Consider the following 17069-nt stretch of genomic DNA (forward strand, 5'->3'; position numbering starts at 1 on the left):
GTCATTGTTACACTTTTTCAGGTCCAAGTTCACATGTCAGGTTATAATACAATTTCAAGTTCATGGTAATTTAGCTTTAATCGATTAAATTATACAAACAATTTTATACAAAATATCGATAACTTGAGTTTATTTTCTAAGCATATTAATCACTCATTTACTTTGATAATTTGCTCTATTTTACAGCTATAGTTTGTGATGTACATAATTGTGGTTTAGAGCTTTCATTGTTGAAGTTAATTGCTGGAATAAAAATTTCCAAAGCAATATCACTGTGTGAAGAAACAATTAAAAGATTGACAAGATAGATTTGTGTTTTGCTCCGAGAGTTCCATATTTTTGTTCCCGTTAACTTTTGTTCATAGATTCTAGAGTCGTACTTGTGTTCATCCAAGTGAGGTGAGAAGGTTTAATAAATTTTAAATTAAAATATTGTGACATGGACAAGGTATTGAGATGATTGACCTGATATGATCATACAGATAATTGATACTCTTATGAAGAGATTCCTGAGAATAATTTTAATAGCTGATTGACTTTGTTTAAAATATTAAAATATTTATCCATTTCAATCAAGATCAATTGAGTCTAGCCGATTTGACAATTTCGATAGCCTATTAAGAAAAAAAGATTTGATTAAAATTGCGAAAAAATGATTCAGATATATTTTCATTCTTACTGGTTGAATAAAATTTTTGAGTGCAGCATAAGCTTCGTCAAGGTCTTCATTGATTATAATCAAGTCAAAATAATTTTCGATTCCTTCCATACACAGATCTTCTTTGGCTCTTTTCAAGCGCCTGTCGATATTTTCGATTGATTCGGTACCTCGGGCCCGCAATCTTTGTTCAAGAACTTCAAGACTTGGTGGTTTGACAAACACGAAAAGTGGCTTGAGATTCGATTTTTTCATATTCTTTACACCTTCGATTTCCAAATCTAGAACACAGATTTTACCACCTTTTTGGACTTGTTCCATAGCTTTTTTGCTGTAAAATCATAGATGAGTAACATATTCATTCATGATTAATCTAGTGACTAAACTTATTTACCTCGTTCCATAGAGATTGCCAGAAAATTCAGTAAACTCGATAAATTCGCCATCTTTGATTGCTTTTTCCATTGACTCTCGTTCAGTGAAATGGTATTCTGTTTGCAAAAGAGTTTAAGATTAGTGAAAAATTTATATTTGAACACCATGAGAATAATTTCAGCTGTAATATAATATCTATCAGTCTGATAAATAATCTTTAGTAATTCAAATGATAAATTACGAGACTCATTTGAAATAAACAGCAACTGAATGAATAAGACGTTGAACGACCTATTCTAAAGCCAGCTTTGTCTGCTTAAATATAAAAAAAGCTTGTCTGAGCGTATCAGGAAAAATTATCCAGAGCTTTAAACTCTAAAGTTTAGAGATGATGTAAAGACTTTTTTAAGATCGTGAATAACACACTATAATCAAAATCACGATTATTCTTGATATATTGAAAAACCATGAGGAAAAATAAAACATGTGGCAAAAAGTTCAGTAATAGCTGTCGCTGCTGTCTGTTGATAACAATAATGACTATTTAATAAATGAATCCATGTGATTACCTCTGCCATCAATCTCTCCTTCACGAGGCTTTCTTGTTGTATCTGGAGGGAAACAATAAAATAAAAACATGAAAAACTGCAACACAGATTACTAATTAAAGTAGGGAAAACGGGATGAGTTTATATTAAATAATTCAAATACTTACGAGAAACTGTGAACCCAAGATATTCTTTGTAGTCATTGATTAGAAGACGAAGAAGGGTACTTTTTCCAGAACCAGAAGGACCACAGATAACAATTGGTCTTATGATCGGATCAATTGAATCACCATGTATAGATGAATTACTTTGAATCGTGTCTGTAGTCATATCGTCGGAGTGACACAACCAGAAAAACGAACAGATCTATTGATAAAGTGTTCAATTGAAATGAGCAGCTTCCTCAATCAATTGTGGTTGAACTGGAGGTTACAATTGCCAATGATAATTCAATAAATAAACGTCGATTCCAATGTTTTTTGTTAACTATCTTTCTTTCATCTCCATTTGGCTATACGTTGATGTGTTCTTAGTAATGGTGGAGTTTATTATGATGATGATGTTGATGATGATGATAGTAATAGTGATGATTGAATGCACAAAGGTTTACTTTGGATATGGCTGTTTTTGCAGGGCTTAAAAAAGAGAAAAAAGAAATAGAGAGAAGAGAGAGGAGAAAGAGAGAGAGAGAGAGTTAAACCTCAAAAAGATGATAGCTTCAATAGGTCATGTTTGCTTGAAACTAGCAACAGGAATTTCAACGTCGAGGTTAATTGCCTCAAGACAAACATCGAGACACATTATTATAATAAAAACCTTGATATCCTGTTGTCAGTATCATCCAATATCAGTAGTAATGATTCAAGTCAATGACAAGAATAACCATCAAAAGGAAATAATTGATGTTAACCAAACGTTTTGTAAACATGATCCCTTCTCGAAGAGTTGCTCCAGTAAACATGGCCGCTTGATTGGTTAACATTAAACTAATTATATTGGTTTGACTCACCTGTTTTGGCTTCATTGTTTGGTTAGACACATCGATACAATGTATAAATGTTAGACAGTAGAAAGACAAACTAATAGTTCCACAACTTAATGATCCATTTTGATGATGGTCAAAAACAGAGTGATGTCATTTATGTTGGAAAGAAAACGTAATAAGATTATCCAATCACATGCGAGTAAACTGGAAGCTTCAATCTTTCATCTGTTCAATTTCATTTCATTTTTCTCATGCCAATTTGTATCTGAGAATTTGTATCTGAGAATTTGTACAGCTCATTAAATGAGCCATTTTTGTTTGGAAAATTTGGTGACATGAACCAAATTAATTTTAACGATGATTTTATCATCTTAATCGATAGAAGCCAATGTATCAATTTACATGTAATACTATGGCAAGACAAGGGACGATATATTAATGTAATAATGCACATTAAATGTATTTTGTATCACGACTTTTTGTTTACTGCTGTTTTTCGATCAAACAGCCTCAATATCAAAGAGTAAAGAAGAAGAGACTGCGATTGATGATATCCAGATTTGTTGCTGGATAATTGCACAAGTGGTGCTAGTAGTCAGAGATCCTTTCTTTTCTCTCTCTTTTTAATCAAAATTAACAAATTTAATCAGTTAAACAAAATTGATAATTATTGAAAATTACAAAGAGAAAAAGAAAGTCTCTTACTACTAGCACCACTTGTGCAATTATCCAGCAACAAATCTGGATATCATCAATCGCAGTCTCTTCTTCTTTACTCTTTGCTCAATATGATTCAAGATTATCTGCATGATATTGAAATTGGTATCAAAGATTATTAATATGATAGCAATTAAAGGAAATAGATAAAAGATGAAGCAAACCAATGGCTCTTGAGTGAAATCATTGAGACGAAGGCTGATATAAAATTGATAAAATGGCTGTTTTCTACTAATTGACAGGTATTTTTTATCAACTTTAGATAAATGATTAGACAAGTGAAGACTTATGTATTTAACTAGATTTGATTATCATCAAATATCAGATCCATCATTTTCGTCATCATTATCGCCGATAGAGACTCTTGACGATGCAACTGTTACCAAGAGAATCTCCTCTCCTCTGGTTTACCTTGAGTTAAAAGTCAAAAAAGTGAAAAGCAGAAGCTTTTATTCTGTTGCATTTGTTTTATTGTGCTGAGTTAATTACTGTATACTCTAATTTCCATTGTTTCTTCTTGTTTTCTTTAAAATAAAACATGGCTCCTTATTTGAATAAAGTTGTTACAATGAAATCATTTCTCAGGACTCAATATTACCATATGATCAACCAACAAGTTAACTTATCATCTGCCCGGTCTACAACAAAGCTTTTCATTAATGGACAATTCGTTGAATCTAAATCTTCTAATTGGATTGATCTTCATAATCCCGTAAGTATCTTGAATGGGTATAATTTTCATTTCTACTCAACTTCAGATACCCTGATATTTCTACTTCATCTTATTTTAAATGCACCTTGGCCTTATGGATTTGTTAAGAAAAATTACTTCTGCTGTTTACTTTTCTATATTATCATTCTCATTACTAAATTTCCAAAAATTTTTCTACCTTCTTAGGCCACCAATGAAGTCATCTCAAAAGTGCCTTTATCAACCCAACAAGAAATGGAAGATGCTGTTGCTGCTGCTAAAGAGGCTTACAAAAGCTGGTCTCAAACCTCGTTAATCAGTCGCCAGCAATACTTGTTCAAATACCAAAACTTAGTTAAAAGCAATATGGTGAGTTGAGAGTTCAAATAATTCCAAAAGTTTTGCATTAAACCTGGCACTCACGTTTCTAAATGTATGTTCAATAATTTAATTATAATGACAGAAAAGATTGGCCGCCATTGTAACTGAAGAACAGGGTAAAACAAAAGCTGACGCTGAAGGTGATGTATTCCGAGGCTTACAAGTAATTGAGCTTGCTTGTGCAGCGCCTAGTCTATTGATGGGACAAAGTTTTGAATCGGTTGCTAAAGATATGGATACATTCAGCTATCGTATTCCATTAGGAGTATGTGCTGGTATTACTCCATTCAATTTCCCTGCCATGATTCCTTTGTGGATGTTTCCCTTAGCTATTGCTGCTGGAAATACTTTTGTACTCAAACCTTCAGAACGAATACCAGGTGCTACTATGATGCTTATGGAGCTTTTGAATGAAGCTGGTGTTCCTCCTGGAGTTGTAAATGTTTTCCACGGCCAACACGATGCCGTCAATTTCATCTGTGATAATCCAACCATTAAAGCGATCTCATTTGTTGGAGCTGATACTGCGGGTAAACATATCTATTCTCGTGGTGCTGCTAATGGTAAACGGGTTCAATCTAATATGGGTGCCAAAAACCATGGTGTTGTTATGCCAGATGCCAATAAAGAAGACACCTTGAATCAAATTGCTGGAGCTGCATTTGGGGCTGCAGGTCAACGATGTATGGCATTATCTACAGTTATTTTTGTCGGCGAATCAGCCAAATGGATACCAGAACTCATTCCTAGAGCAAATAAATTAAAGGTGAATGCTGGTCACATTGATGGAGCTGATATTGGACCAGTTATTTCTCCTCAAGCAAAAGAAAAGATTTGCTCTTTGGTCGATAGTGGAGTTCAAGAAGGTGCCAAATTAATTCTTGATGGACGTGGTGTTAAAGTTCCAGGTTTTGAAAAGGGTAACTTTATCGGTCCTACTATATTGACTGATGTTAAAACTTCAATGAAATGTTACAAAGAAGAAATTTTTGGTCCTGTTTTAATCATTTTGACTGTTGATACTCTTGATGAGGCAATCGAATTAATTAACTCCAATCCTTACGGTAATGGAACTGCAATATTCACTCGAAATGGAGCTACTGCTCGTAGATTCACCCACGAAATTGATGTTGGCCAAATCGGAGTTAATGTTCCAATTCCAGTTCCTCTCTCAGTATTCTCATTTACCGGTACTCGAGGCTCATTCCATGGTGAAAACCACTTTATGGGACAAATGGGAATCAATTTCTACACCGAGACAAAAACAATTACTCAATTGTGGAGGAAATCTGATGTCACTGGGTTTGAAGCAAACACTTCCATGCCAGTCATGAAATAAGCCATTCAAAATTTATACTGTTATTTTAATAATCGCTATCACGGTAAAACATGTTGAAAATCAACAATCGATCAATTCAATAATCATTGTTGTAATTTATCTTTTAATAAACAAAGAATTTATAAATTAATTTTATCGATTAAATTAACTGATCGGCATTTCTGGGCTTGCTCATTCATTTCAACTCATAAATATGCAGTAATTAATAGTTAACTCACAATTGTCAGTGAGGCCCATCAGTCTTTAAATTCAATTGTCTATTTGTTAGCCAATTTGATTTGGTTTGGTTAAATGCTTAGTTTTTCAATATTTTATCTTTATATTAACACTAATGTTGAAAACATAATTTTGTATAAACTTTAAATGTCAAATAAAATTCGTAAGTTAAAATCGATAATCAGTAGTTAAAATAAATTACAGGTATTACCACGTACATGCTGAAACTTTAGTAGACTTGCTCTTAAACTTTTAACTGACTTTCCCAACTCTCTTAATTTAAGATTCATTTCGTTACATTAAATTATATCAAGATCTTACATGAATATACAGTTTAATATTATTAATACAACAAAAAATACTTTTCTAAATGTTGGTCAAAAAATCAATATATCATTGGATCATCTAACAAGGACATGACTTTAAAAATATTAAAAACATTAGGAATGAAAAACAAGTAATATCATCAGTCAATATTTCTTGCCATTTGACCAATATTAAAAGCTATTGCTGAAAATTACTTTATTGATTGTAATATCATACAATCAATGAAAGATGTGCCATGACATATTCAAAAAACTGACTTGATAAAATCTTAAGACAACCGAAGTAAAACATTGTCTGATCGTGATTAATCGTTGGACCTATTGAAAATGATCAACCATTTGTTTTTCTTGATTTATATTTTATTGTCACCAGTTTCATGCCAATCAAATAAGGATGACTCTGAACAAGTGATTAATTTAGGTTGGTATCTTTATCTAAATTGTTGCTTCCATTCATTGTGTTTAATCCTTCACTGTTTTAGGTATTCTAATCAAATACGACGATGAAATTTCCAAAGCAATTCGAAATGAAACCTTATTCCATTTGATTGGTGAAATTGAAAGTTTTTCAATCGACAATATAACAATTAAAGTTGATCTGATCGACGGCGATTCAGATTTTGATGCTTTGGTCGATGGAGAACCCAGAAATTGTAAGTAGAAAACCAGAAAAGATAATTTTTGACCATTTTTTTACTTTCCCAGGTAACAAGTACATTGGTTTGATATCGGTTTTACCTTGTTCGCTTACTAAATCACTTTACTCTTTGATTCGTGATCATTGTTCATCAACCCTAATCATTGCCATCCATGATCGTAATTGTATCAGACCCAGTCGTGATCAAGGAATTGGTTTTCCAATTTTATCATCAGTTGATCATGTTGTTCCCATGTTAATTGATATGAGGCATGATTTCTTGCGAAAATGGGATCATATTAACTTAATCCATGATGACACGATTGGTTTGTACTTATCCACGATTACAGCAGTTAATAGATAATCGATCTTTTCTCTTCTTTTTTCTTAAACTCATTAGATGTTATGGCTCTTCATGATCTTGTGGATGGCCTGAGTGCAGTCCATGGTCCTGAAATTATGCCATCAACTGTAACATCCTACCATATCGGACTAAGCTTGAAAAATAAGATTGAAATCACTTCAGACTATCGGGACATCAATGACTCTCAAGTAACCTTATTTTCATATGAAAATGTAAAGACGGACACATTGGATTTGAAAGCACAGGTTGTTGATCATATCACTGATGAGCATAAATATTTTATTGTAATAGCTCACAGTAAACATATTAAAGAGATAATTAAACTGGTAAGTCAATTTCAGGATTTATGTTCCACTAATAGTAACAAGTCATTTGTTAACTGAACAACTTTCAGGCTCATTCAAGATCGCTGCTTGGATCTCCTCGTAAATGGATATTCATTTTCAGTGATAATCAAGAGGATCCAGCTTATTGGTCTCAATTGAGTCCAATTTTGGCAACAACACAGACAGCGATTGTAATAAGGGAAGAGTCGGAATATGGACGATGCAGTGAAATGTCTGAAGGATGTCAATTCAGATTAGCTGTTGAAACATTGAAATCTACTTTACGTAAAGTTGCACTAACGGCAGACTATGATTTTACTGATGTAGACATGAAGAGACGAACTCGAAATAGATTATTGACTGAAATGAGATTACAGTTGGGTTCAGATGAGTCGGTCTCTAGTCGTTATTGCGGCAATTGTGATCGATACTCATTGCAAATGTTTGAAAAGGCCATCATTGGAGAGTCAATAAAGTATAAACGCAAACCTTATTCAACTTCTCATTGGTCGCAAACACAGTTTGATGATGATTTTGAAAGTGGAATAAAAATAACTCGAACTGGTGAATGGACACCTTTTAAAGGATTGATCCAATCTAGTGATCCAATACCAGTTGACATTGTTAATGGTGGAGGTCAAGTGTACAAAGTTGGAGTTGTTAACCAACGGCCTCTTGTCAATGTTGAGTTAATTGATGGTAAATGCGTCGTAAATGGAACTACCATTGAATTGTTGACAATCATTTCTTCTAGAATGAACTTTACCATTGAATATGTTTGCTGGTCAGATGCGAAAGATGATAAAATTGGCGATTCAATTTCAGATGAAGGTTGGGATGGATTATTGGGAAAATTAGCCGAAGGAAAGGTTGATTTAGCAGCCAATGGTATCTGGCAAACACCTTCACGAATCAAGTCATCTGCATTTGAATTCTTGTCCGCCTATGATGTCGATATTGTTTCGTTGGTTGTCAAGAAGCAGCCTGAAGATGAAAAATTCCTCTTCATATGTCCTTTCACTCTTGGGGTAAGTTCATACTTTAATTAACTCTATCAATTTGTTCAGTCAATCTAAGTTTCTCTAATATCCATCTTCAACAGACTTGGATTTGCGTAATTTTAACAATGATTGTTATTGGTCCTGTTTTATGGACAGTCCACCGTTCATCAATCTATTATGATTATTATGGGCTTAATGATGGTAAAGGTTTTTTCAAGTTATCCAATTGCGTTTGGTATTGTTATGGAGCGATGGTCCAACAAGGAGGTGACATACTGCCTCAAGCAATCTCTGGAAGAGTATTGATTGCCACTTGGTGGCTTTTTGTAATTGTTACGGTGACAACTTATTCTGGTAATCTGGTTGCCTTGTTGACATTTCCAAAGATTATTCAACCCATCCAGAATGCAGAAGATCTTGCAAATACCTGGGGAGTCTCAGCTGGAGCCGCAGCCTCTGGAGCACTTCATGAAATGATTCAAATCTTGGAATACTCGGAGTTATCTCTTCTTCGGGATAAAATGAGTTATTATGATTTTGAAAAGGACAAGTATAAGATCTTTGATGAAATTTCCAGTGGTTCATTGGGTTATTTGATGACGGAATATGAAGCTCGCTATTGGGTTTCAACTGAATACACGAGAACTGGCGTCTGTGGCATGCATGTAGCTAGAGACGCTGTTTATCATACTCCTATTCACATGGTAGCTAGAAAAGATGCCTTTCCACCATCACTGTTGAAAGAGTTGAATCGACAGTAAGTTGGAAAATTTTCAAATCAATTTTTATGAAATCATTGCAATGAAAGACCAAATAATTGATTTATGCTCCTATTTTCAGAATGACTTTGCTAACTCGAGCAGGTATCGCGATTTATTGGAGGTTATGGTATCAAACACCAGGAAATGACTGTATGTATCCATTAATTATCCATGCTGGGGATGTGAAAAAGATTGATGTGGTTCACATGATTGGTATCTATTTGTTTCTTGCTTGTGGAATCGGAATTGGATTTTTAATATTGATTAGTGAATTTATCACTAAATATTATATTTCATCTGATGATGACGGTCTAAAAATGAAAACTGCTAAGAGACAGTTTTCGGGTTCATCTGGAATTCAAGATGTGCTGAAAAGTATTTATACAAGATATAATGCTAATCCGTCATACTCAAAATGGGCATCGAATGTTGATTACTACAACTCTGCAGAAGGCCGTTCAACAGGTGAATCCAAATTGGTTAAACTATCATTCAACCATCCAACCATTAATCGTGATACCAAAGAAAGCTTTGCTAGGTCAAAATGGATCCAAGGTGCGTCTGCTGTAAGAGCCAAGGCATCACCAAATCTCTATTACGATCAATTTGGTCCGATGTATCTCAATCAAATCAGAGGAATTTATAATGACCCAGACAATTTTCAATATCCTTTTGGTGGACTCAGACCAAAATAAGCATTTGAACGATTAATTTAAGCACAATTTAAACGAACAAATTAAACCTTTTGTTGACAACCCTTCTTAATTTTATTATTTTATTGAATAATGTTAAAGCTGATTTTTGAAATTTATGATTTAAAAGACGAAGAAATACATTTGGAACAACAATTTGCGTGTGATACAAAAAAGGGCGAGTCACTTTAATTACCATCATTTGTGCTTGATTATCAGATAATGATTAAATGTTCATTTATCTAGTGAGATATTTTGACTTTGCAAGAAGTTTAACGTTGCATTGTATTGTTTTTCAAGTGATTCAGATAATATCACTTCATTTTTTTGTTCTAAAATCTTTTCATTTAGGTCCTTCATTTGTTCCAATAACTCTTGATTTTCCTGACTAACCAATAATGTTATGTGAGCTAATATCTCAATGTATAATTGTAATTTCAGGTCATTATCCATCATTGATGAGGCTATTTTGACACATTTTTTAATGCATTTAATGGCCTCTGGTGAAATTGTTGAGTCATCACAAAATAATAGACTTGAACTTAAAATTGCTCGCACTTGGTTAGGTTTTTGAATTAATTTAGACGCAAGAAGTGGCATTTGTGAAGCAAATGGTTGTTTGAGTTCAGCTGATTTAAAGTCAATCTCTTTGATGGCACCGATAATTAAGATCAAAGATGAAAATCTTTCCTTTGTTTCACAGATCTCTTCCTCATATATTGAAACAGCTTTTGTAACAAACTCATCAGCAAGTGTTTCACAGGTTTTTAAACCAACTTTACTGGCATTCAGCGCTGCTTGTAGGTACAAACGGAGACATATATCCGGACAGTTACTCTCGTTCAAAGCTGAGATTGTTTGATTAACAAATTGATAAATTTTGGTGCACTTTTTATCCCATTTAGCATCTTCCTCGGACCCTCGTTTAGAGTATTTCAGAGCAAGATCCAAAGATTCGAATACCAATGCTGGGAACGTAAAACGCACTCTTTTCGCTCCTCCAGGAGCGAGAATCTTTTTGCACGATGAAATTATTAGATATTTGAAGTCAAGATCATCTTCTGCTACACAAATTGGTGAAAGTAAATAATGAATAAAACGAGAAAGCAGTAATTGCTCATCAACAAAATCTTCATCTAACATTCCATCGAGCTCTTCAGGGGCTGCACCTTTGACGAGCGGCTCACAGAGCTCACTTAAAAAGATTTCAATCTCCTCCAAAGTCAACCGGTTTTCTTCAATAATTTTATCCTCGATTCCAGAGTCTAATGCTGAATTCAACAAGGACAGAGTAATTTGCTTTTGTAGCTCCAAATCAGTTACATCCTTCAACAGATTTTTGAAAACTTTCAACTTAAGTGACATCTTAATTGGTGCAATACCAGAAGTCTGACCATCTTGAGTACCATGAGTTATAGGTAGCTTTAAAAATTTGAGTAATTCTTTACCAATATTGGTACGATACTGTATCCGCGCTTTATTGCATTTCTCTTTGATAACATTTAGAGTTGATTGCAGAACAGAATCGATACTTTCTTCTCTTTTTGATTCAGCATTAATCTTTTTAATAGTAAAGTTAATCAATGATCCTTCCATTGAAATTATATCTTCTAATATCATATCAGGTCTTGATTGGATTATGTTAGATATTTGGGAAGAAAATATGTCAAATAGGTCATCAGGTAAGTCGATGTCTTTAGATAGAGCAAGGCGATCAATCAGAGCAATGATAATATTTTTAACATTAACTGAAGGAACTAGCTTTGCACAGGAATGAAGAAAAGGTTGTAATGTTGTGAGATGAAATTCATCAGGAAACACTTGAATTAAACATTCCATTAGATATTCTTGGGCAATTCCATCACGACATGAGACCACTTGCTCTAAGATACCAGGCAAAACAACATTTTTGTATCTTTCAATGTCGATGCTTTCCAGCTGAGACAGTCTTACAAGATTAGTCCCAACAAGGAGTCTCAATTCAAGACGTTCCTTTTCACGTCGATCCTTATCTCGTGTGTGTCCCTGATGCTGCATTCTAACCCAAAGCTTATTCATCTCAGCAAAGTTCAATAAAATAAATTCAATAGAATCTTCGATGGTCCCTGAATGCTCTTCTTTTCCATCACCATCTCCGGCAATTTCTTCGACTGTTACATCTGGAAGAATGTTTCTGCAAGATTGTAAAAGATAATTTCGGAGGAAAAGACCACGTAAAGGGTGTTGAACGCCCCGACACATTTCAACCAAGTCCTTCAAAATATCACGCCGACTTCCAGGGGTTGTTTTCATGTAAACCAAACCAACTGTGATCAGAAGATACAACCGGGGAATTATATTGCCAGCATATTGAACCAGCTCATAAAGGTCAGCCAGTTTACGACCTCGGTTAAATTCATCTAGCAGGTACATTTCCATGTGCCTGAGCTGATCACAAACAGCCATGTATAGTTCATAATATGATTTTGGGCTCAGTTGATTAGTCCTCAATTCAGTTATCATATTTGATGCATGCTTGAGAGCTTCCATCAATTTACCTCTATCCAAACAACATTTCATGTGGAATGATTGAATTTTCACATTACCAAGGGACTCATCGAGTCTCTTTTCTTGCTTGTCATCACTTGGTGTAGTGGCCGGTGTGGTAGACATCGCGAAATAGTCACAACAAATAAACAAAAACAACAAATAAAAAGGAAATGTCAGATTTTAAGTCAAAGTGTAAATTGTAGGCGTTTATGTTGTAAAAAATAGAGGCGCTGTAGCTCACTACTCTGATAAAATTACACTAGGAAAACAAAGAGGGCAGCTCTACAGTTATCTGAAATTCAGATTCTGAATTGAATGATCTGATTGAGTCGCGTTCCAATCAAATTAAAAGATGGAGCCTGTAATCTATTGACAATGACAGATTGTAGTTTCTAAGCAATTCTGGGGCTTAGTATTAAAGGGAAAAGAGAACGATATTCAATCGATTTGTCACTTATGACCATCAAGGAAACAAAATATACTCAATCTAAACGAAGGTGATTTAAGAGTAATTTTAAATGCATGTACTTAATCTGTTCAAACATGATCATTTTTTGTATTCCAATGTTTTTTAGCCAATCTCTCAATACATTGATTATTCGTAAATTAAACTGTCTTTCAATATCTGAACATTACAAAGACTACATATTATAATAAGGATGGTTTAGGTTGAACTGTTTGAGGTCGTAGGAACATGAATTTGCATTCCGAAAATTTCATGAGCAAACCGAATTGACTGTCTCAAATTATAGATTATGAGTAGAAAACTACATTTATTATTCCAACAAGGCAATTCATTGTGCATTTCAAGGAATTTTCTTACACTTCATTGGACCCATTTTGTTTTTTTTTGTAATTTACGTTTCAATATTAGTTTTTGGTTTTCTGGTTTTTTGATTTGCTTCTAATCTTGATTGCTCTCTAATTTCGACAAAAATCTTGATTATTATACTGCTCTGTTTTAGCACGATCACGAGATTGAATATTTTTGGTACGCCAACTTGAATTTCCTGAATCAGCTTTATTATTCGGTCTTAATTGGGTATCTAACCAATTTTCTTCATTATTTTCAGGTTTGAACGTCTGCAGAAGTAATTTCCCTATCAATCACTTCGTCATCATTTCAATCGTCACCATTATCCCAGCCATCCGTTGATTTTTTATTTTTTAGCTCAGTTTTATGGACTGTTGAAGATAGTGGCTCGTCAATAGGATCCCAACCATCGTTATCTTCCTTTAATGAAACTTCTTATTTACTCTCAATACAGTAGTCTCGCGATTTTTTGGAATAGCTGGTGATTATTTTAATATAACCAGTCAAAAGTTGATAAATAAACAATCGTTGGAGTGTTTATAAAAGATCAAATTAAAATTGGAAAAATTAAAATTCTCTATTTCAAAAGTGAGTCTAGGTAGAAAGGTCACATTTTTCTTGTACAGTTTTTGCAAAAAAAATTGATGAACTGCTGATTCAGAATTTGTGAATTCAGGGCTTCTACTAGTTTACTAATTTTCTGTTGTCTAGTGTTGGAGAGACGTCGTTTTCCAGAAGCGTTGAGATCATATTTTAAATCCTTTAAAACTTTGAAGGCTCGATTACAGGCTGAACTTATCTTGGGCCATAGTTGATTGACACAGAACAGAGCATTCGTGCATATTTTCACGATTACAAAGCTGGTTGGTAATTGTAGGACGAAGGCTTTCTTAGATCAGACCTTCAATTTTCCAATAAAGTTTTCTGCTGATTCGAGATATGAACGAAGAGGTTCATCTGGTTCAGTAACAATAGAAACTATTCCATCTTTTTCGAGTGAGTCAACATAAGTTAAAAAAGACGGATGTCGTAAGTGTTTTGATTCGTTTCAAAGCTGATTTAGCTGGAACTTCATCCAATAAATGTTCCATTCCTGGTTTACATTGAAATCGGACAATTGTAACAGCTTCTCTATTTAGAGCCCTAAAGGAAAGAAAATATTTAAATAAGGAATACGTGAATTAAGTCCATTACTATAGTATTGATATGTTATTTAGTGATTGCCACCATCACAAAAACAAAGTATCAACATTTCTGTAATTACAGCATACAAACCTTTTTCTTTTTCTTCTGGATTGTCCATATTGATTCCTAGATGTCTACAAATAAATTTCTTCTAGATCATGGGAGAATCTTTAGTTGGGTTTCTCGACCGAAATGACCACATTTTATGCAATATAATTCAAACTTTAATCAAAAAAAATAAACTTAACAATGAGAAAAAAAAACTTTGATCTAGGCTTTAAACGCTGATGTCAATTGAAAAGTGAATTCACTGAATACCTTTACCACCAGTAGATACATATCGACTCCAAGATCTGATCCTATTTGTCTTACCATATGTTTGTTTGTTGACATTTCTCATGTTGCTACATGTGATAATTAGATTCAGTTAATTATTAGTGTTTCGTTTTCAATTGGGTTGTTAGATATTTTAAAATGTTTAAGAAACCACGAAAAAATAAATTTCAAAAAGAGAGTGACGCCAGACTCTTCATCAGCAGAAGAAGCAGAGATGATAATCCGTAATTCAGTGAAAAAGGCTTGCATCAAACGTATTCCACCTGAATGTTCTGAGGAATCTAATTCGCAAGACGAGTCATTGGGCTATGAAGCTAATAAACGAGAGGGTACAAAAGATAAGGGTGCTACTTCGAAAAGACAAATTGACAACGACAAGCAAGCTGTCAAAGGTAACAAATTCCTGATTAAACGACCATTGAAAGCTTCATCAAACATCAGACCGACTGTCAGACGGGATTACCAACTTGATATCTGCAAAGATTAAAAAGAAACTGGATTTTGTTGATTCGGTGATTCACGTATATTTTATCATACGATTGAATCGATTAAAACGATGGCTAGCAATTTGAGACCGAATACAATTGATCAGAACGTAAACTTTCTTTTCCTAGACAAAAGAGTTGAAAACAAATAGCAACAGCATCAATATTGTAACACTCAATCCCACAAAATATAATTATAATATTTTCTTGTATTCAAATGAATTTAATCTATTTCTCAATACGTTGACTATTGGTAAATTAAATTATCCTTCAATATATAAAGTATTACATAGATTACATATTGTAATCTTGGTAAGTGATTTTCTGTGCTGCTAACTCATCGGACCTTTTTTGTTTGACCTTTTTAAGTCTTGGTCTCTTTTATCTTCTTGACCATTCCTTCTCGATTCCTTTGTTTCAACACGATCACGAGATTGGATATTTTTGGTACTCAAAATTGACTTTGACTTAACAAATCAGCTTTATTAGTCGGTCTTGATTAGGCATCTAACCAATTATCTTCATTATTTCTGGTTTGCAGTAGTTCTGTATCTTTATCAAGCGCTTTTCGTCCTTCCAAATGTCTTCATTATCCCAGCCATCCATTGATTTTTCATTTCCTGACTCAATTTTATGGACTATTGAAGATAGTAGCTCGTCAATATGATCACAATCTTCGTCATCTTCATTTATGGTGCCTCCGGATAAACTTTTATATCAAAATCAGTCATTCTGAAACTTCTAATAGTTTACTAGTTTACTGATTTACTGATCTATCGATATCATCCGAAATTTTATTTTTTTACTCAGTTTATTAGTTTTTGGTTTTGAACGATAAAATTTAGGTGTCAAAGAATTGCCCAATCTTGTATCCAGCATGGTAGAAACGTTTCTTCCAGAAGCGTTGAGATTAGCCTCTAAATTGGAATAAAAAATATTAAAAATCCAAACTAATGAAATCTTATGAAAATATGCAATAATAATGATGAAAACTTACTTGTCTATTTTGCCAAGGAATGGTCTTCATTTAACTTCTCTATTAACCCCTAAAACCAATTTTTTATCACCCAGTTAAGACTTTCAATTTCCTTTAATGTAATCAAACTGACCGGAATAAATGAATTATAAACCGAATAAAATCAGTCTTTAATTTTGATTACCTTTAAACTTTACGCGCTTATTAAACTGAATTGGATAAAAAAGATTCCAAGTTGACCTGATGGATGGCGAGCAAAAATTGTAATGCAATTCTCGATGAATGATTAAACCTGTTTATATATGAAAATAATGAAATTGTCAGTGTGAATCGTTGTCATGTTTACCTATCACCGTCACCATCATGATTAGGATTTCGCAGAATGAATAGTTTGGCATTAAACTGTTCACTATAAACCCTGATTGAATGTGAATAGCTTTGAAAGGAAATCCGTTTGCCTCTGTGAACACTCTTTATGTATTAAGCTTAGACCGGAATTTAGCTTCAGTTCTTCTTCTGTTTCAATCAACTTCCTATTGATTGCATCAGCCAATCCAATCTGGGAGTATAAACTTGATTAAAGATAATGAACACACTTGAATAACCTTTCTTCACCTTCACTAATCATTCCATTTGCATCTTAAATTCCCTCTCTCAGTAAGTCAATTAATTACGCTTCTCAACATTTACTCTCTCTCTCTCTATTAATTAACTGCCATATTTATTA

General features: G+C 33.7%; 4 protein-coding genes and 1 long non-coding RNA gene across 6 annotated transcripts; 2 read left to right on the forward strand and 3 right to left on the reverse strand.

Annotated features, from left to right (window-relative positions):
* Window positions 1-55: 55 nt before the first annotated feature.
* Window positions 56-3075, reverse strand: LOC107371071 (guanylate kinase). Of its 2 annotated transcripts, none has more exons than XM_015939029.3 (6): window positions 2591-3075; window positions 1749-2216; window positions 1603-1644; window positions 1053-1149; window positions 680-989; window positions 56-614 (listed from the first exon to the last, which is right to left on the reverse strand). In XM_015939029.3, exons 2-6 carry the CDS (start codon window positions 1909-1911, stop codon window positions 579-581), a joined length of 648 nt encoding a protein of 215 aa, XP_015794515.1. In that variant the 5' UTR covers window positions 1912-2216; window positions 2591-3075; the 3' UTR covers window positions 56-578. The 2 variants fall into 2 exon arrangements, with proteins under 2 accessions (XP_015794515.1, XP_015794517.1); XM_015939031.3 differs by having other exon boundaries at window positions 2398-3044.
* A 637-nt stretch (window positions 3076-3712) lies between these two features.
* On the forward strand, window positions 3713-5824 carry LOC107371679 (putative methylmalonate-semialdehyde/malonate-semialdehyde dehydrogenase [acylating], mitochondrial). The gene is made up of 3 exons (XM_015939826.3): window positions 3713-3995; window positions 4182-4343; window positions 4438-5824. Exons 1-3 carry the CDS (start codon window positions 3822-3824, stop codon window positions 5692-5694), a joined length of 1593 nt encoding a protein of 530 aa, XP_015795312.1. The 5' UTR covers window positions 3713-3821; the 3' UTR covers window positions 5695-5824.
* Window positions 5825-6408: 584 nt separating this feature from the next.
* LOC107371596 (ionotropic receptor 93a-like) lies at window positions 6409-12717 on the forward strand. The gene is made up of 7 exons (XM_025162649.2): window positions 6409-6657; window positions 6719-6889; window positions 6942-7199; window positions 7274-7563; window positions 7632-8591; window positions 8666-9321; window positions 9405-12717. Exons 1-7 carry the CDS (start codon window positions 6564-6566, stop codon window positions 10018-10020), a joined length of 3045 nt encoding a protein of 1014 aa, XP_025018417.2. The 5' UTR covers window positions 6409-6563; the 3' UTR covers window positions 10021-12717.
* Vps35 (Vacuolar protein sorting 35) lies at window positions 10069-12669 on the reverse strand. The gene has a single exon (XM_015939728.3). It carries the CDS (start codon window positions 12667-12669, stop codon window positions 10252-10254), a length of 2418 nt encoding a protein of 805 aa, XP_015795214.2. The 3' UTR covers window positions 10069-10251.
* A 1195-nt stretch (window positions 12718-13912) lies between the features above and the next one.
* LOC112539936 (uncharacterized) lies at window positions 13913-14822 on the reverse strand. The gene is made up of 2 exons (XR_003083933.2): window positions 14636-14822; window positions 13913-14503 (listed from the first exon to the last, which is right to left on the reverse strand). It is a non-coding gene; the product is annotated as an uncharacterized LOC112539936 (long non-coding RNA).
* Between the last annotated feature and the right edge of the window lie 2247 nt (window positions 14823-17069).

This window comes from Tetranychus urticae, chromosome 2 (assembly GCF_039701765.1).
Source record: "Tetranychus urticae isolate SD_2017Ah chromosome 2, NJAU_TeUrti_SD_1.0, whole genome shotgun sequence".
NCBI classification, from domain to species: Eukaryota; Metazoa; Arthropoda; class Arachnida; order Trombidiformes; family Tetranychidae; genus Tetranychus; species Tetranychus urticae.